Source organism: Spea bombifrons, chromosome 10 (genome assembly GCF_027358695.1).
Source record: "Spea bombifrons isolate aSpeBom1 chromosome 10, aSpeBom1.2.pri, whole genome shotgun sequence".
NCBI classification, from domain to species: Eukaryota; Metazoa; Chordata; class Amphibia; order Anura; family Pelobatidae; genus Spea; species Spea bombifrons.
The window spans coordinates 30,105,979-30,126,078 of NC_071096.1; the positions used below are offsets into that span (position 1 = coordinate 30,105,979).

The window sequence follows — 20,100 nt, forward strand, 5'->3', positions numbered from 1 at the left end:
AACTTTTCACCATGAAGGTAGGGTGACCACATCAGTCGCGTTTTCTAGGAAATTTATACATATCGCTGACCAGGCCTGATAGAGCGCTGCCCTGCAGTATGGGGGATGTATAACTATTTGGTTCCCTTCCACAAGTCTATACATCCCCCATATGGCAGGACTGCATTTTATCTGGGCTGGTCGGCGATATGTAAAAATGATGTGTCCTGGAAAACATGGCCGATAAACTCCAGTCCACAGGATCATTCTACTGCTTTCCCAAGATCTCTAAAGTCGCACCTGGGTTATGGACCTGGAGGGCCAAATTTGACACACCTGACGGTTAAGCAGAGCTAGAACTAATACAATGTATTTGTGAGGACATCACACAACCCCATTTGGTTTTCTTCACGGTAAGCTGCCCCTGCAGATGTATGCAGGGAAAATAATGGCTGCCCCCATAAGCCTCACCGGGCTCAATGATAAACCCCTACGAAACGGCAAAAGCCCACATCAACAAACTTGCTGATAATGATGCATACCATTTGGCTTAAGTGTATTATAATATCCAGCCTTCATGGTGCCCCCTAGCTAATTACACTCTATTGATTTTGCTTGGCTCATTAGATGATGTTACCTGGCAGGTGTGTACATACTAGGCTGGGCCCTGGGGGGAACTCATTAACTCTTCTTCTGCCAGGGAGGTGAATGTATGTCACTAATGTGTTAAGAGTTTGTGCTCCTCCTGGGGCTGAAAGGGTGAGTTGGGTTAAGTCCTGTAATAAGAGAGGAGAAGGAGTGGATCGGATCCCCTATTCTCTCTTTCTCCTCCATGTAGGCACAAGGCCAGCCTCTAGTAGAGGTACTTGGTATGATTCAAGCAGGTAAACCTTGTTTGACTACACATTAGATTTTTGTGTATATATTAAGTTTGCAACATGATCTGTTGTGTTTTATCATCGGTTTCACGTAGGGAGTCTTACAGGCTCAAAGGCTAATTTGCTGGGGTCAGGCTATAATAAAGTAATATAGAACTATATGTAAGCTAATGGAGTTCTTGGGCAAGTTAAATGCATGGATCGTTTGTAGCCAGGTCTCTAGCCAGCAGGATCCTTTCTGTGCTCCCTCTCTAGAAGGGCTGCACAACTCAAGCCCTCGAGGGACGCAAACTGGTTGCAATTGTTGGATATCCCAGCTTTGGCACGAGTGTCTCCATTAAACTGTTTGTTTTCAGACGAGTTCCTGACCTGTTTGGGCCCTTGAGGACTGAAGTTGCACAGCCTTGCTCTTCAGGTTTGGTGTCTAGTCCTGTTTGGTGAGTAGTATTGTGGCTTGGCTAACATTTTGAGTCTGTTCGTTATATACGGAACTTTTCCCGCTATTGTGCAATAAATATCTAGCTCTATCATTTTGGTTGCATAAATATAAGCCGGCCAACTGTTTTATGGAGAGGTCTATATATATATGTTAGATATGTCTTGTATTAAGATGACAGTGGGGTGGTTTTGTGATTCGATGTGCGTGTTAGGGGTCTCCTCTCATTTAAAGCAGAGCAGAGGGTGCCAGATATGAAGATTCAGCCTATTCGCACGCATGTCCTACTAGTTCTAGGATAACATGGCAATGTCTCAAACGCTGGACAACCAATAATGAGCTCAGCATGACAGGTGCTCTACAATGTCTTTCATTTGTCCTCTACTTGATCCCAGGTCTTGGCTATAATAGCTTGTGGGGTAACCTCAGTCGGTTGCCTCCCTGCTGGGATGTGACTTGGGGTATGTCTGAGAGAGACACAGAAGTGGAACTGGAGCTGGAAGAACATAAGGAAAGTGAAGAAGGTGGAGTAGATGACCCTGTAAGTGATGCAGAAGCTCCTAACTGACTCCTAACTGATTTTGATGACGCCGTTGACCCATGGTGGCGGCAGGCCATGGACTCACAGCTGTTTAGGGGATTGTTGGTTACCGCGGGGCCTTATATCTTTTACTTGCCACTGGCAAATCCATGTTCTTCCCAGGAACTGCAAGCCATCAGGATGAGGGTACGCGAAATGGAGGAAGAAACGGAGCGTTTGAAGGGGCTGTCTGGAAATGAGAGGACTTTGGTTGCGACTCCAAAAGCTGGTATGAATTTGTGGCGTGGGGACTTTGCTTTGAACCTCCGTGTATATATCTACTACCACCAGTATGTTTCATGCGGACCTACCGCATCGCTCTTGATTTGCCGTGTTGTTTCTCGCTATTAACTTATTCCGGCTACATGGTAAAAATGTTGCAGTAGCTTCAGAACTAGTAGGTTGGTGAGTCCAAGAGAGAATAATTAACGCAAAAAGTGACATATGAGCAGAAATTCTGTACTTAACTGCTGCCTTGATAGATGGCGGGCACATGGATTAATCTGTTGCTGGTGGCATTACCTCTGTGCCACTGATTTTTCTCTCTGCTCCTCAGTCCTGTCCTTATCTTCATGTATGTATTCTCATGACTGTCCAGTCCCCTATAGAGCAGAAAGCTTGTTTTAGTTTTGAATAACCAGTATAGAAAAGATCTGTTAAGATGGAGACATGACCGGCCTTGATACACAATTTTTTAGGCTTCTGATCATCTCCTCATTCCTTGTACCAGGTCCACCTCGGCCTCTGAGTGCAGAAGAGAAGAAGGAAGCAGATCAGCGGTCTGTGTATGTTGGGAATGTAAGTCTTTGTTTTCTTCCGTCTATATTTCCATATGCCCTTAGTGCTGTTGGTTATGATCATGTCGAGAAGTAATGGGTCGTAACGAAGCCACCAACTGATTTCTGGACTTTCTGTAGGTGGATTATGGCGGTACCGCCAAAGATCTGGAATCCCACTTCAGTAGTTGCGGCACCATCAACAGGATCACCATCTTGTGTGACAAATTCTCTGGGCATCCCAAAGGGTAACGTAGTAGAAGATAACTGGGCAACACTTCCTCGTAGGGTAGTCTTTATATAAGAGCTCTTCCTACTGCTTAAATGTAAAGGCTTCCAAACCTAGACCTCTCTGGCAATAATACGGCCATAAACTTGGCTTGTTTGCTCTGGACGACTATCCCCTCTGCTGCACTGATATATGGACCTGTCTTCACTTAATGTAAGTGTGATGTCTCTATAATGTGCTATATATTCCCTTGGAGACATTTCTAGGAAACATTACACATTTATGTAAAGTCTTCCCATCTATAATCTCATTAATGACTTTCACGTTTAAGAGATCCATATCTGTCACATACATACACCAGGATAGTCTTTTAAAGGCTTGACTCACTTTAAACCCACATGGGAGATAACTTGCGTGGATCTCAAATGTTTAGGATTTCCTCTTGTAAATCCAACTAGTCAGTTACTTGGTGCATGTACTACCGTGTTTTTCCGTGTCCTAGATATGCTTATGTTGAGTTTGCAGAAAAGAGCTCGGTAGAGGCAGCTCTTGCCATGGATGAGACCGTGTTCCGTGGTCGAACGATCAAGGTGAGTTTTCAGGCACCAAGAATTATACAAAACCCACCTGTTAGAAGCTGAAGCCATCCACCGGTCTGTCAATCAATATTTAAAAAAAATAAATAAAAAAAAGCCTCATTCTTCTATTGAAGGTACTAGCCAAGAGGACTAATATGCCTGGAATTAGTACCACGGACAGGGGAGGGTTCAGAGGCAGACCTCGGGGACAAAGAGGAAACTTTCAGAGAGGACAGAGACCCAGAGGCCGACCTAACAGGTCAGTACAAGCCGTAGGACATCCTGATCTGGACTTTTACTGGAATGTTGCATGCTTCCAGCATCTGGATGTGCGTGCAGAGGGGCTTCGCCTGCCCCTGGAAGAGTTCTTCTATAATTTACAAACTCCTTTTGATTGTTTTGGACACTTTCTGTTGCTATAGATCTCATCAGAAGGACTTCCCTTCCCCTTGATTGGTACAATTTTTTTTCTAAAATAAGATGGGCTATTCCAGTATCTCGTGAACAGTAAATCTGTCCTAGTTCTAGCCGTGACCCAAGCTACAGCCGTTCATGATTGAGGTTTTCTTTCTCCTTAGAAGTCGTGGAAGGACAGGCCCGTGGAATAACCCTTACTGACCAACGCAGCACCAAATCCAAGAGGATGTTCCATGTGCATGGAGTTTAGTAAGCGTGGGAATCTTCAGTTCCAAGTTTGCAGTAAGGGGGTTTCCATCTCTGGCCCCAAACGAACGTTCTTACTCCCATGCAGTAACCAGTAAGACATCCTGGACTTAAGGCATCGTCTGTTCACTATGGTGTATGAAGCTTGTAAATAACAAAGCAATCTAATGAAAATCTCTTTGCTATTACCATACTTGATTTTTGTTGTAGCATAATAAACGGGTTGTTTGCTTTCCTAAAGTCGTCTGGTGTGTTTTAGTCTTTCTTAGGAAGTTTAACACTCCAGTCCTTGGGTCAATAAAAAGGCCCAAAAACCCTGCAATATTCCCATGTTAAGTCTTATGGTTATGTTAATGGTATACATATAATCCACTGCCAAAGCCGCACCTTTCTGGGTCAGAATATCTCTTGTTCTGTTACAAAACATCTGTAAGTGAGCTTTCATACCCCTAAACATCTGCTTCTACCATTAAGACAAGTAAGGACACCACATTCCAAGTCGCATACTAATCTTAACTATTTTTGCCTACACTAATGCGGGGGTTGAATAGCTAGCTTACTTGATAGCCAGCGGATTAAATAAAAATAAATCCTAGCCAATTAAAGTCCTTTTGTGGAAGTATTCCGCACCACTAAGAATGGGTGTTTCTTCTCTTGTGGGAATTTACACATCTGGATTTTACATTTTTATATCGAGAACAGACGAGGTTCTATTTCCAATCGGCAGTCGTAGAATTTTGTATCTCGTCAAAATGAATCCAGATGGTGCTGAAAGTTTCACTTTTTCTTCTGACCATGTTATGAGTGTAAACATGAGTTTAAAAAAGGATTCTCCCTTTATGTCAGTATTTGTCAAACTACCGGTTACTAAAAAAATACTCAATGAAATGAGTAACCAACAAAAAAAACTAGACTCCATAGTATGGATACTGCTTCCAGATGCTCCCTAATTTCTGTAAAAGTAGCTCTCCGATTCTCAGATCTATAAGGGTAGAGGGAAAGGAACGAGTATCTCACCAAGACCCGTTTGGAACACGGTAGGAAAAGTCTAAGCACCCCATGAGAGCATTCTAACACCATGACTGGTGTTTGCAAATACAGCAGACTAGAAGTCGTATCCTTGGTACTTCACCCCAAAAAGCTCTTATTTGGCTTTCTTTTTCTCACCTTACTCTGATTTACCAGTCGCATTTCTATAACAAATACAAGACAAAATCACCTTTCAAACAGTTGTTGTAGCACAAGAAAACCTTTTTTATTAAATAAACTGACTGTGCTCACACATATAAGAAGGCAACCTCATGCATGCATGTAGCATACCCACCATAAAACATTCCCACCGTCTCTACCCACACAACGCTGGTCTTCTGCTGACCAAACAGGGCAGTGAGGAGTTAGTCTGGGAAACCCACCTCTTCACGTTTCTAATGTGTGGCTTCGGGTCGCACGGACACCACTGGACAATCAGGGCATGGTCTTAATACGGAGGTGTTTCAGATGTACGTTTAAATTATAGTAAGGAAGAGAGCTTAGGGGCTCTAGGTTATGTCGGCAAGATGAACACAAGACAAGCCAAACCACAGATTGAATCCGGTATGAGATCAGTGTCACAATCTTCAGAAAGTTAGAAACCTAAAACTGTCCCAAATGTTTCGCTTCACATCCAGTTTATTTACAGTCTCCACTTTGTTTCCCACCACGTTCCAGACCGACATGAGTTTCAGCACGCTGGCACCATCATGGAAGTGACTGTGTTATCAAAGGCCCTGGGAGGGGGAAGACAGACAACGAGAATAAACTGAAGTAATGACAACCAGAGCAGTCTGGGGTGGTCGATGATGAGATGACTTTTTGTGGTGTACTAGTAATATTCCTACAAAGGTCATTAATCTTATTGATGATCTGTCAATCCAACCTGCTCTGACAGGTATACTCTGTAAATTGGGGTGATCATCATGACAACATAGGCTGTATGGAAGAGAACGCCTGGAAGCTTGTAGTTAATTCAAGCTATGTTTGTCTCTATTCCAAAGTTGCATGGCATCGAGCAGAGAGGTCCCTTAAAAGGTACCCAGGGATAAATATATTGGAAACAATGGCCTAAAGGATGAATTTCTTCTCCCAGGTTGAAGCAATGTTCTCTTGGTATCGAATCCATAACAGCTTGCAGAGTCTTTAACAGAGGGGCTTGTTCTGTCCTATTATAGAACTAAGTACACACACAGTCCTACACAACAAAGCATCGGCACCATACACCACAATCAACTATAATAACATGTGACACATAACTTTCTTGGCTTGTTGAAACATGTGCCACAGCAATTAACAATAAAAGTATCCCAGATAAAGATAACCCAGAGTATTACTCACTACAAGACCTGATACTTCTGTGCAATAAGCCCAAGATAAAACATTCTGCTTTTCTCCCGGTGGAAATGAAATGTTTAGGAGGTTTGGCTCACCGTGACTGAATGGGATCTCCGGGGTTGTAGAAGGGATTGCACATGACATCAGTGTAGGAATTATGCAGTTTACGGAACATCTGGAAAGAACAGAATTAATATATTAAGTAAAGACAGTGTAGAAAAAACTACATTTCCAAAAAGGCTATATAAATATCACAGGAACCTCACTTACGCTACGGATCTCGTTATCTCGGAGAGCTGTGTTGGACGAATCCACAACCATCACGAACTTCACTTTAGAGTTGGTGACATATCCATATCTGAAAGCAAGTTAAAGAACAAGCTCCCATACACGATACAGGTTACGTCCAGACAACACAAGGATATATATATATATATATATATAGATATATATAGATTATAGATATATATATATGTATATACACATACATACACATAGGTCTTGTCATCAAAGACATGAGCAGCTGTGAAAGTGGTCCAGCATGGGGCCCTCAGCTTCTGCTTTCAGACCCATCAGGTCTTTATTTTTACCAGGCTTGTAAGCCCCCCCAGCCACAGCCAATAAGGATACACTTTGTAGTCCTCGGTGGGATACAGAAGCCCCAGATAAAGCTCTCTCTGGTCAACCAGAGCCTTCCCCATGGCAGAGATCTTCTCGTCCACCACATCCAGCGAGGTGTGCACAGTGTAGTGAAACTTCAGTTGGTTCTCAGCGGGGATGCTGCGGATGTACAGGGGGTAGTTCTAAAAAAAAAATTAACAAAAAAAGTTACAGTTTTTCTAACGCCACATTATTCTGTCTGATTAATATGGCCCAGGATTTGTCATATCTTCATTTAAGATGAAATAGAGTACATCATTGACAGCTCCTGTCACAGTAATGTATAGCATACTGCGGCACATATATAGATATATAAATTCAAATTCATAATACTGAATGTTACGAGAAAATAGTTCCTGTCAAATCACAAAAAGTGAAATACCCATTGTACAGCACTGAGGAATATGATGGCACTATACAAAACAATAATTAATAATCCGCCCACTTATCTTGAGGCAATATTATATATATATATATATATATATATATATATACGTTATAATTGCATTTAAGTTGTGTGATAGGTGCCTTACATCATACAACTTGAGGTGATTTTGTAATTTACCTCACACTATTCGGCCTCACAGTAACAGAGTGCAAGATTAAGTAATTCCCTTACACATCTGGCGCGATCGCCGCCATGATGGATAAATACATTATAGTGTGTGTCCCTTTATCGTTTACAACATATTTACAGTAAAAGGAATATTTGTTATAAGATGAAGCATCTCACCTCCTTTGCTATGACTGCCACACAAACCGCCATGTTGGTCCGCTTCCTGAAGCCGGGTTACGTGCATGCGTGCCAAGCCTCGCTTTGGGCTGCAGGGTGCTGACAGCTGTCATTGCTTTTTTAGAGTCATGTGATTCGAGGTTCGAGTTCTAATCACCGAAGTGACTTCGAACGCACTCTGGCTTCCAATTCCTCCTCATAATTGCCTTGTTACATGTGTTTGGCGCTCTTGCGCTTATACCTCTGTGGTCTAAAGTTACAGTGATGGCGATGAAGTGGGCGCTGGGTATTCTATGGCTTCTGAGCCCAGTTTTGGCGACCAACAGCTCCCGACCTAACATCCTTCTACTGTTGATGGACGATGTGAGAACCATATGTGTATACATTCATACATATATATAATGCAAAACTTTTTTCCCCTATAGTTATCTATAGGATACTCTCCCTCACACCTAACTACCGCCAAAGTTTTTGAAACTATATTAATATCATTACTGAGGGAAAAAAATAGGAAATAAAGGTTTTTCGGAAGTGCTTTTTTTTGTCTAGTTACAAGAATACAGAATATTAATGGGTTGAATATTTGTGTGTTTCAAACTGTGAGGCCTTGATTTAAAACAGATAAAATTCTGTGTATAATCTTGTCAAATGGTTTGTGGAGTTAAAATACAAATTTTCCTGTCAAATGTATTGGGTTTTTATTTTTTTATTTTTTTGCAAATAGCACCTCCCGATGCAAATAACAGGAAGGATTCTGGTGCAAACGTTGAAAAGTGGCCTTGTAACCGTAGCAACGGCAAGCATATCGCTGCTGGTTCCATCGGTGCACTATGGTGATGCAACCGCTATAGACAGAGAGACGTATATTTTCCTATACAGAATAGAATTCAAAGGTCTCAGAAAATACCGGTACAGGGCAACATCGTTTATTATAATGATTGTTTATTGATTTATATATAGCGCCATCATATTCCACAGCGCTGTACATTGGCTATCTTATGGCTCACTGCGTTAGGTGAGGTAGATCAAAGGCTTTTCATATCAGTCTCAGTTGGCCTTGTTCCTGACTGCTTATGAAATGTTAAGCCGGTTTGAGCAGGGCCCTTTAAATCAAATTGTTATGTTATATATTACTTGTACCGTAACCCATTGCACAACGCTACGGAATATGATGGCGCTATATAAGACAATAAATAATTTACATCTATACCACTTTTTTCGCCTTTAACATACTTTGTTCTCCCTTTTCGCAGATGGGGTGGGGAGATTTGGGGGTGTTTGGTGAACCCTCCAAAGAGACTCCTAATTTGGACCAGATGGCTTCGGAAGGCATCCTGTTTACGGATTTTTACGCTGCTAACCCCCTGTGCTCGCCATGTGAGTGCGGTAAAAACCTAAGAATCAAACCTAACAGGACTTTCCTCATTTAGCCCTGTTTTACCTGCCACTGAATGAGTTGATGTTGTCCATTAAAGTGGCTGTGTAGCTGTTGATAACAGAGACAGATTCAGGACAAGATGATGTCTATAATCATCATCATCTATCGATTTATAATGTATATTAAACAGTGAGTTGTAAGAATTTGTGTCTTTATACCATCATGATGTTAGATTGTGTCTTTTAGTGCAGCTTTATGTTTAATATACATAAAGCTGCACTAAAAGACACAATCTAACATCATGATGGTATAAAGACACAAATTCTTACAACTCACTGTGCAGTTTCAGGTAAATGTGGTTCTGATATAGAGGTAGCTGCCTGCAGCCATTAGTACGTGTGACATCTAATCCCTTTGAGGCTCTTTAACATGCATACAGCAGGTAACGCTCGGATTTTTTTCTCTCTACAGCAAGAGCGGCGTTGTTGACCGGGCGCCTTCCTATACGGAATGGGTTCTATACCACCAATGATCATGCTAGGAATGGTGAGCAGGGATCTTGACCTGACGCCAACGGCAGTCTGTCTTTGTAATACAGTAAAGACAATACCTATATTATTTTCACTTGATGTCAGTTGCTTCAACATTTCCTTGTAACAGTAAAGTTGGAGACATGGGAGACTTAAACACATTTGGTAATAAAGTGTACTTTATTATATAGTACAGTTGACTGTTGCAGACCCGTTCATTGATATAATGGTTGGAAATACTCCCAAATGGGCCCGGTGCATATGGGTAAAGCTAATTCGTATTCGGCTTTCCTCGCACAGCATACACCCCACAGGAGATAGTCGGAGGAATCCCTGACTCGGAGATTCTGCTGCCTGAACTGCTGAAGAAAGCTGGATATGTCAATAAGATTATTGGCAAATGGTAAATCTTTTGTATTGATTGTGCTGGATCCATTCTCCATGATGTTAACGTGATGATACAGTAAATAGCGATGCAATACATTGTGGTTCTCTTGTAGAGTTCTGTGGAGAACCTTTGGAAATGTATTTTTCTATATAGAATAAAATGGTCTTACAGGAACAGGGATATTTGCCAAGCATCGTTCTTTCTCATTACTGCCACCATTATTGTATCTCTTACCCCACATAACGACAGGGTTTTCTTTACCTCCAAGTTCTCCATAGGTGTTCTGCAGAGCTTTGTTGGACCTCACGTTTTTCTAGAGCAACCTGCAGAGCTTTGCATCATCTGTTAGGTCTTTGCTTTTACAGACATGCAGCTCCACAAGCAGAGCTGACTAATGGCCATGGGTGACAGAGTACAATATTTGAGGTCTTCCCACCTCTGGATTTCAGGCTTCTTGTTAGGGATATTAATGAGACAAAACTAAGAATAAGATCAGCCACTGTGTGTGACACCTGCATAGGAGCAAGACCCAGCTCAATTTAGTCTGCTGCATGCACATGGTCCATCAGTCTGAATTTTTTTTTTACCCATTTTGACGTTTAGAGCCACCTTTATATATTTTCAGGCATCTTGGTCACAGACCCAAATACCATCCCTTGAAACATGGATTTGATGAGTGGTTTGGATCTCCCAACTGTCACTTTGGACCCTATGACAACAGACAAAGGCCCAACATTCCTGTGTACAGAGACTGGGAGATGATCGGCAGGTATTTAGACAGCACATCACTGCATCCGTGTACAGTAATGCAAAGCATCTTCCTCCACAGCACATAACTTTAGTTTATGCACCTTGGCGTGCAACCAGATCGCCGCTTAGACGATGTTGCTGCTTGTCCATCAGCATACAGTTTCCTTAAAGCAACTTTTTTTTCTCTCTATTATAACAGATGTAAGTTGGCATTTTTGGTGTAGGTTACATAGATGTCTATTAATCCTCCAATAATTGCTCATTCTGTTGTTGTCATATCAAAATCTTTTAACTTTTTTTTCTTTAAAGATACTACGAAGATTTCAAAATTGACCACAAAACGGGCGAGTCAAATTTGACCCAGATCTACCTACAGGTACTAGTTATAATACTTTGCATTTTTCTTTGATACCGTGTGAAAGAGAGTTATAGTCGTAGTTACACCCATGCATCTGTAAATACAGCAAAGGTTTAAGTGGTCTTTTGAAGACTGAATTGTAAGGAAAACCTTTTTTTTTATTGGTGATTTTTTATTCTCTCTAGACGTTAATTGACATGACTATTTGTGCTATGAATCATGAAAAATTGTGACTTTCTTGGTTATTTGAATATACTGATATATTAAATCTTTTCCTTTTTTTATTCACAGGAAGCTCTGGACTTTATTAACAAACATGCCGCTACATCACAGCCCTTTTTCCTGTATTGGGCCATTGACGCTACCCATGCTCCAGTGTACGCAGCCAGATCTTTCCTGGGCACCAGCCGCCGAGGCCTGTAAGTTCTGTATGGTCCTACCAAACAAGATAGAACAGTAGACATTTTACTTATTTTCTGTTTGTGGGCAAATAAGGTTATAATGGAGTTGGCTTGCCATATAGAAAAACTATGGGCTATCAGTGCTGTATCTTTGAGGTGATGTTTTATTTAGTTATAAATGTGTATTATTCAACTTAGTGGAGTATCCTTAATTTAAGACTAATTTGTTTCTCTGACTGACATGGAACAGCTGCAAATCCCTGGTTTGATCAAACTATAATTTCTTTGCTCTCCATTGCCAGATACGGAGATGCAGTGAGGGAGATTGATTTCAGCATTGGGAAAATCCTGAACCTGCTGAAACAGAAAGGGATTGATAAGGATACCTTTGTATTCTTCACATCTGATAATGGAGCTGCTCTCATCTCTGCTCCAAACCAAGGTATAAATGACCCCAGAACAAGGCAGTTCTAATGGTCCTTAACCCTTATCCAGACTCTCAGAATTCCAGTTATTCTTAAACCTTTAAGGAGCACTCTAGTCTATTTGTGACTAGGCAAATGCAAACGTACTTCTCTCACGTGTTACTGTCTTTCAGGTGGTAGTAATGCTCCTTTCCTTTGCGGGAAGCAGACAACATTTGAAGGTGGCATGAGAGTGCCGGGCATTGCGTGGTGGCCGGGGCATGTGGCTGCGGGTCAGGTGAGCAAGAATCTTTTGAAATCTACTGTGCTTTCACTATTGCAGTACTTGGAAAGCAATGTGTTTAGTGCCGGGCATCATGTTAACTCTGCCTTATGGCAGAGTTAACCCGGGACTCATGTACCAGGGTTGTCCATTTATAATGCGCAGTTAAATTGGGGTAGCAGAATATTTAATCTTGCCGCCCACACCAGTAGCTCACTTTGAGTAAATGAACCCATCCACTAGTAAGTATTTTACATACAGTTAGAAATGTAATCCCTGACACAGGAGTGGCTGTCTGACTTCCCTGTCATTGCAGTGATGGGCAACCCTCAACATTCTGCCCATGATACACACTGAGCCATCACAATCCCTACAGCTGCAGTGCCAAACACTGTCTTGTATGACATTTTCACAGAAGCCTGTTTCTTTAAGTTTCTTTAATGCCATCATGTCAAGGAGGAAGTAAAAAAGCAGAAGGATCCCCTGTTGCAAATCTATGTGCCTGTGTCCTACTGATAGGACCCATATCTGATCAGCCACTATAATTTATTCCTTCTGACTCTGCCATCTCCTTACAAAACATTCTTTGTCTCCAGAAAGCGAAAAGAAAGGGTGGCAGATAAATGTCACTGGCCTCCAACTATCCACACAGCTTATAAGTACAGTATGTATTATAATAGTGGATATAATGCAGAGATAATGGGCCTGTAGGACCTGGTATACATCAACATGGCCAAATCTATAGCTGTGTGTTAATCCACCACTAATCTTAATAATAAGGTATAGAGCTACACGTTGTTTAGAATAATGACAAAAAATTGTATTCATTTTCTATTTATTTAGAATGTACCCCTTTATTTGGTGCAAGTGGAAATGATTAATTAAATAGTAATGAAACAAGAAGAATATCCATATCGAAATGGCAGTGAGGCGCCTGAGGACGAGAAAACTAGGATCAAATCAAAACAGTACAAAATATTGACCCCCCCTCATTAAAATTGCATATGTACCATAATGCTTTAAAATAATCCAAGTCCTTGTAGCGCCCTTTTTTTTAAACAGATCCTAAAACATCTCCCCTCATTCAGATCTTTAGATTTAATAGAATTCAGGCCATCGGTAGATTAAAAAAATAAAAACCTGCGGTAAATTGTTAGCCCTTCTTCTCTACTTGTTGCTTTCATATCCTAACATCTAAACCGGATGTATTTTACATTGTGGACTGAATTCCACTGTGGAATATGGTGCCGTGCACAGTAACTGCATTCCCTGCAGGTGAGCCATCAGCTGGCCAGCATCATGGATCTCTTCACCACCAGCCTGTCCCTAGCTTCTCAGGATCTTCCTGTGGATCGGTTTATTGATGGCATTGATCTGTCTACTGTTCTTCTTCAGGGCAAAGTGATCGAAAGGTAAGGTTGATGGCAGAGATCTGCTTTCTGTTCCACCTACCCAATGCAGTAATAGTATTTGTGTTTACATCAGCTGGAAGGGATATTCACCCCTTTGACAATGTCCCTTGTAGGAGCTCCACAAATAGATTGCAGCTTTTGGGTTTGGATGTTAACATTTTTTAATGGCTGAGGCAATGGCTGACTGACGGAAGGATAATTGTTAATGATGAACTGATTTACAATTATTCTTACATAATTTCATTTTATTCTTTCCACGCAGGCCCGTGTTCTACTATCGCGGCAATGAGCTGATGGCAGTCAGGCTAGGCCAGTATAAAGCCCATTATTGGACGTGGACTAATTCATTGGAGGAATTGTCCCAGGTGAAATTGCATGTATTCAACAGGCCACTGAAATATTATCTGCCTGGATTATATAAATTAATCCTTTTATCCTGTTACCAGCTAGCCGATACCCCTAAAGTGTGTGTTTTATACCTAGGAGGAACATTTAATCAAATTAATATATATATATATATAAGTGTGTGTGTGTGTGTGTGTGTGTATAAAATATATATATATATGTATAGCATATGTATGTATAGTATAATATTATATATACCATATTTGCTGAAAAATGCCATCGTCTTATAATCGAGCAAATACGGTATATATATATGTATATGTATAATATGTATGTATAATAATATATATTTTGTGTGTTTAAATGTGTTGTCAAAATATAAAATTTTTACAATCTTTTCGCCTCCAACACATGTTTCTTTCCTTTTGAGACCCCAAAAATATCCAGATAAAAAAAACTGCCCCTAACCTAACAATACTGAATTTGGAATACCAATTCTGAAATGTATTTTCCAAACACAAATTGTAGAACGTATGAGATCCGTCCTAGAATAACGACGTCCTTGGACACAGTGTATTTGGAAACGTTACTACTGAGGGCATGGGCATAAAAGTGAGCTATGGGAATGACAGTTTATTAAAAGGCCCGGGCACTCCATAATGCATTGTGAATGTGTGTCCATCACTCGACACTACTGATTAGGTCTATTGCGTAGATCGTAAAATGCTTCAGGGGATAATCTGAGATCTGTCTGGATAATTCTTTGTACGGAAACAGAATCAATGGAGCGATTTATCTCCAGAGGCCAAGATGGGAATTTCATTGAGACCTCATCTACCCCCTCCTCTTTCAGCTGAGCTCGGAAAGGGGAATAAATATTCCTCTTTCTCTCCTAGTTCTCCGTTAAGGAATCTCAACAAGATGAGAGACCCACTCCTAAGGCTTCCGTCCCACCAGAAATCCCACTCCATCCTTAGATCCCTCTAATTTAATCTCTGTAGCGTGAAATAATATATAGCCAATTATACTTTGTGTGTTTTTTTTTCTAAATAGTGTTTTAGATGCCTGGAAACCCCAGTACATGTATTAATTATAGATAACGGTGTATTACACACCTGGAACCTCCATTCTCCCTCAGGGACACCAATTAGTCCCATCACATATGTTTGTTTTCAATTAACCCCTTCAACACACTATAATGTAACCCCGAATTGAGAGACAGCGGCAGCAGTTTTTTTTCCGTAGTGGTAATGAAACGTTAAACACAAGCACGCATTAATATGTATGTACATCTGTCTAATTCACCATAGAATGGTGCCAGGCCAGATTTCTAAAACTATAAGCACGGACGACTTGGCCGTTTACCATTAACTGTGTCTAGAAGGGGGTTTGTTTTTAAACGTAACTATTTTTGCAGACATGGCCTTCTTCATTAAACTTTATGCTGTTTTTTTATATTATAAAACATTCAGAGGAAAGGCTAAAATGACAAATCTGCTAAGGTTTATTTGATTACCATTGTAAAGAATCCAATGAACGTTTTGTCCAGGTAGAAGAGAACGTTTTGCTTACAATTTATTTCTTAATGCAGTCTGGTTATGTTATTGTTCTTTAATGACTAGCGCTGTATAATGCTGATCAAATCTAGATAAGATCACTTTAATATATGGAGAAAAGCTCATTTATGTTCTTGGTTTCAGGGTATTGATTTCTGTCCCGGTCAGAACGTTTCTGGAGTAATGACACATGCACAAGTGGAGCACGGTATCAACCCCCTTCTGTTCCACATGGGCAGAGACCCCGGGGAGAAGTACCCGATAAGGTATGATTCAAATTGCATTGGATATGTCAGGCAGGTGCAATGACATGATGGCCAGCAGGCATTACAGTCCGAGGGGGCCCTGACATTGAGAATGATAGGGCATTGCAATGCAAGGTGACAGGGATAGTGACAGAAAGTGACCTATGACCTCAGTTTACACCCTCCTGTGGAAGGTGGAAGCAGATGGTCCATGAGTCCCACAGTCTAATCAAGGAGTATGAGGTTAGACAGGTAAAGAGAGGATGGAGGATCTCTGCACTCAGTCCCCCCCCCCGGCACATGTGACACACAACCATGCCAGGGGTCCCGCAGGTCTTCTCGCATCAGGAATGTGACCTTGGTGTCTTGTAACGCAGCTGCTCCCCACACCGGAAACTCCGGCAAATCACCAAAGGGGCAATTAGAGTAAATGAAGCAGGCGTTCTGCACACCTGTGTTCCAGGGCTCAGGGGACTCTTCAGGCAGGTTTAAAACCAGGGAGGGGAAAAGAGGTCTCAGTCAGTGAAATGACTACTAGAGCAGCCTCCAAATGCCCTAAATACAGCCTTTTCACTTTAACTCTGCATCATACAACTATTGCTCTTTTTAACCCATCTGCCATGCTCGCATTGTCTCGTCTCATTAGCCTGCCTACTTCAGGACTCTCGGCTGTGAAATAGTTAACAATAATAGCCTATCTGTCAATCCTGTGCTAATGATAGACAATTTTGTGCATTCGTAACCCTTTCTCTTCCCCGGATTGGCATCAGATGCAGGTTCACTTGACCTGTTAAAACGTGTCTGTACTGCAAATCTCACTCTGTTTAAACCCTTCCACCTTCTGTGTTGCAGCGTATTAAGTACCGAGTACCGCGATGCTGTTACAAGGATTTCATCTGTGGTTCGCCAGCACAGGGACACCATGATCCCAGGCCAGCCCCAGCTCAATGTTTGTGACCTGTCTGTCATGGTATGTAAACTCATAGCCAAAACTGCGAGGTGGTCTTGTTCCAACCATTATCCACAGACAAACATATCCTGCTGGAGATATATATATATATAAAATACATTTAATATATATGATATTTTTTTATCCCTTGTTCCCATTAGAGGGGTGATGGTCATAGTTACATTTGTAATGAACAGGTACATAGATACGATTAGATATTTTTTTGTCAAGGCATTCTAATAATTTGTTTTGTTACTAACTTTGAGGACTGGATTTCTGAATCTTCTGTAAGTTGTGCAGTAGCGCCCCCTCCTGGCCACAACCACACATATACCCCACACATATACCCCACACATATATATGTACACACATGCTTTAAGGAACATTTTATTGATTACTTTTTTGAGGCACATGTGCCACTCCTTGGAATCCATCAATATCCCATAAATGGTAATCCATAAACCATTTACTCATTTTTAGCTCTGCATTTAACCTTGTGTGCTGAGCGCGAGTAGCTTGTTTTACTACGGCAGTGTCCTGGCTAGTATGTATTATAGTAAAGGAATATGTTAATCAACCAAATGCATCTCCTGGAAGCAAGAAACTGGTGCAAAATATAGAGTGGATTCTGATAAATCGCATCATGCATCGGTATGTATGTCAAAATACAGGTGACAGGTGTTACCTATTCTCCATTCTGGAGAAAAATTGTATCTTATCATCTCTGAATTTTCTTACATGTTTTCTCTGCCTTGACAGAACTGGTCACCTCCAGGATGTGAAACTCTTGGAAAGTGTATAACCCCTCCAAGATCCGAGCCGTGGAAATGTGTCTGGCCACATTAACGACTGACAATCAGAGAGTTTCATCAGCTGCAAAGGAGACATACAACTCTTGCCAGAAGAACTCACAATTATTATTGCTGTGCTCCCAGATTCGGCAGGGAGCCAGCTGTGAATTTTTGGGACCAGAAGGGAATCCTCCGATCAAGGGCTTTGACTTTTGCTAAGGCGGCACATGCCTGTTTTGCTTCTCGCTTGGGCAGGTTTGGACCCTCGGATACTGGAACACAAACTGTGAGTGCGGGAAAAGAAGGGTTTCATACAAAGCGTTATACTGCAGCATATCAATCCCTGGACAGCTGCAGAAACACAAGACACAGCATTCAGCTCGGTCTGTAATATGGACAGCCAGTCTGCTGTTCACATCGCTAAGGCAATTGTTGGCTAATTGCAGATGTTCACCTACATCAGCGGACAATAAGAAATGCAATTTAAGCCATAGATATATATATATATATATATATATATATATATATATATATATACACGTTAGAAACTAGACATGCCTAAATGATGAGTCAATATTTTTATTGATTATAATGTGATCACTGATGGGGAAGGCTAGATCTGGGCCTTTAATACCTCAGTAGCATAATGAAGTCTATGGAAAAAAGATTAAGCTCTAAATTAAAGCAATATAATATAATGCAACTTATTAACGTCATATATTCCACTAATCATTCACATGTCTTCCTCTATCAGGTCCATCTAAGCAAACTGTCGTAGTGGGCTTCTCCGTTCATCCTGCCAATTCAGGATTAAGGGGTCGAGGGTCTATGAGAATTCACAGGGTGCAAATGGAAAATCGGCTTAAAGCTGCAAAAAAACCCAAAACCCAGGCCTGTGGCGTTATAATATATTTGGTCAGATAATACAAAAGATGGGGACACCACAAAAATGATAATGATCTTGAAATCTTAAAATATTTTGGTCAGATTATATGGCAGATGCAGATCAACACAAAAAAGATAATGATCTTGAAATATAATATATGGAATCCAGCTGGAGAATATATAAATAAATAAAAATAAATAAAAAATAAATAGGTAAATAGTCATGTTAAAGGGACCGCCCTACTAAAGAATAGTTTATATTAAGGTACTCTGAGTAACCCTAAGCCTCTGTCTTTACTTTACGATACATTCTTCAAAAACAGGGGTATAAAAGCACCTACCTGAGGTCCGCAGCTGTCCTCGTCGGCGGTCTGACCATTAATAACAGACCCCTGTTTGCCGAGCCGGCGGTAGATGCGAGTATATCGCGTACAGGGAGAGATCTTCGGCTGAATGCGTCTCCCGCACTGAAAATTGCTGGGGTAGGCAAACGGTCAAATGCCGAATCTCTCCATGCATTTGCAAAGGGGGGACGCCTTGAAAATCGAAAAGGATATTAAAGTGAATATGATGGCTGGACTGTCCCTTTACGTTCATTTTAATGCATTTCCCCCAAATACCGCTGCTGGCAAACCCTCCTGCGTTCAGCATTCTTTGCAAAGTCAGAGTTGTATGGTATGCTGAGAATATTTACTTGGTTTAGTTTATGGAAGTGCCGTATACACAAAAGACCAATCTCAGGGTCCACAAGATAGCGGGCGAAACCCCATTTAATTAACACCAATCATAAGGAGAAAGAAAAAAAAATTGTTATTAAAAATGAGATATTATATTCAATAAAATAACTTGAAAGAAAACTGAACACTGAAAATAGTAGCGTAACCCGCAAATATAAGTCTATGCCTCTCTACGCTGTACATCAACCGAGCTGGAACATACCGTAACTCCATCATTCCTGAAGTCTGACGGTCTAATCTACAAGGGGCAGCGCTGGAGAGCCTCTGTTATTTTATTGGATATAATAAAAGTTCATTTTTAATAACTGATTATTTTTTCTTTCTCTTTATGATTGGTGTTTAGTTTATGGAACACAAATTTAAAGAAGCCTTGTCTGCTAGCAAAGCCTTACAGCCTATCAGTGCCCGCTCCCTGTGCCACATGACTGCAAGACATCCTCCAAGATGATACAAACAGGGTAACGCTGGACAGTTCTATGGCATCCTAAAGTGATAGGGACAATGAGCTGATTGTTACATTATCAAAATGATACACTATTTGTTATGTCCTGTTTACCCATTGTACAGCGCTGCTGAATATGATCCCGCTATGTTAAACTAAATAATAATATACGGGACGTAATGGCACAGATCAGATATTTGAGTGTCATAAACAGGGCTTAGAGAGGAATTGTTACATTTTATAAGTAATTGAATCAAACACTGACGGCTGTCCATCCCTTGGCAAGTCTTTAGGAAGAGATTGGCGCCTATTGGACACTTTGTATAATAAACTGTGTTGCCTTCTTGCCTTACAAACATCGGACCGA

General features: G+C 41.0%; 3 protein-coding genes across 3 annotated transcripts; 2 read left to right on the forward strand and 1 right to left on the reverse strand.

Moving 5' to 3' along the window:
- The first annotated feature begins 1,697 nt into the window (after window positions 1-1,697).
- Window positions 1,698-4,359, forward strand: PABPN1L (PABPN1 like, cytoplasmic). Its single transcript, XM_053449385.1, has 7 exons — window positions 1,698-1,834; window positions 1,997-2,102; window positions 2,604-2,671; window positions 2,791-2,897; window positions 3,381-3,468; window positions 3,591-3,715; window positions 4,035-4,359. The coding sequence occupies exons 1-7, from the start codon at window positions 1,757-1,759 to the stop codon at window positions 4,072-4,074; spliced, it is 612 nt and encodes a 203-aa protein (XP_053305360.1). The 5' UTR covers window positions 1,698-1,756; the 3' UTR covers window positions 4,075-4,359.
- Window positions 4,360-5,365: 1,006 nt separating this feature from the next.
- On the reverse strand, window positions 5,366-7,988 carry TRAPPC2L (trafficking protein particle complex subunit 2L). The gene is made up of 5 exons (XM_053448755.1): window positions 7,880-7,988; window positions 7,117-7,289; window positions 6,757-6,844; window positions 6,582-6,661; window positions 5,366-5,885 (listed from the first exon to the last, which is right to left on the reverse strand). Exons 1-5 carry the CDS (start codon window positions 7,910-7,912, stop codon window positions 5,840-5,842), a joined length of 420 nt encoding a protein of 139 aa, XP_053304730.1. The 5' UTR covers window positions 7,913-7,988; the 3' UTR covers window positions 5,366-5,839.
- Window positions 7,989-8,128: 140 nt separating this feature from the next.
- GALNS (galactosamine (N-acetyl)-6-sulfatase) lies at window positions 8,129-18,139 on the forward strand. Its single transcript, XM_053449125.1, has 14 exons — window positions 8,129-8,242; window positions 9,133-9,256; window positions 9,729-9,803; window positions 10,088-10,190; window positions 10,801-10,944; window positions 11,235-11,301; window positions 11,575-11,702; window positions 11,987-12,126; window positions 12,283-12,386; window positions 13,647-13,783; window positions 14,046-14,148; window positions 15,829-15,950; window positions 16,782-16,899; window positions 17,638-18,139. Exons 1-14 carry the CDS (start codon window positions 8,144-8,146, stop codon window positions 17,722-17,724), a joined length of 1,551 nt encoding a protein of 516 aa, XP_053305100.1. The 5' UTR covers window positions 8,129-8,143; the 3' UTR covers window positions 17,725-18,139.
- The last annotated feature ends 1,961 nt before the right edge of the window (window positions 18,140-20,100 follow it).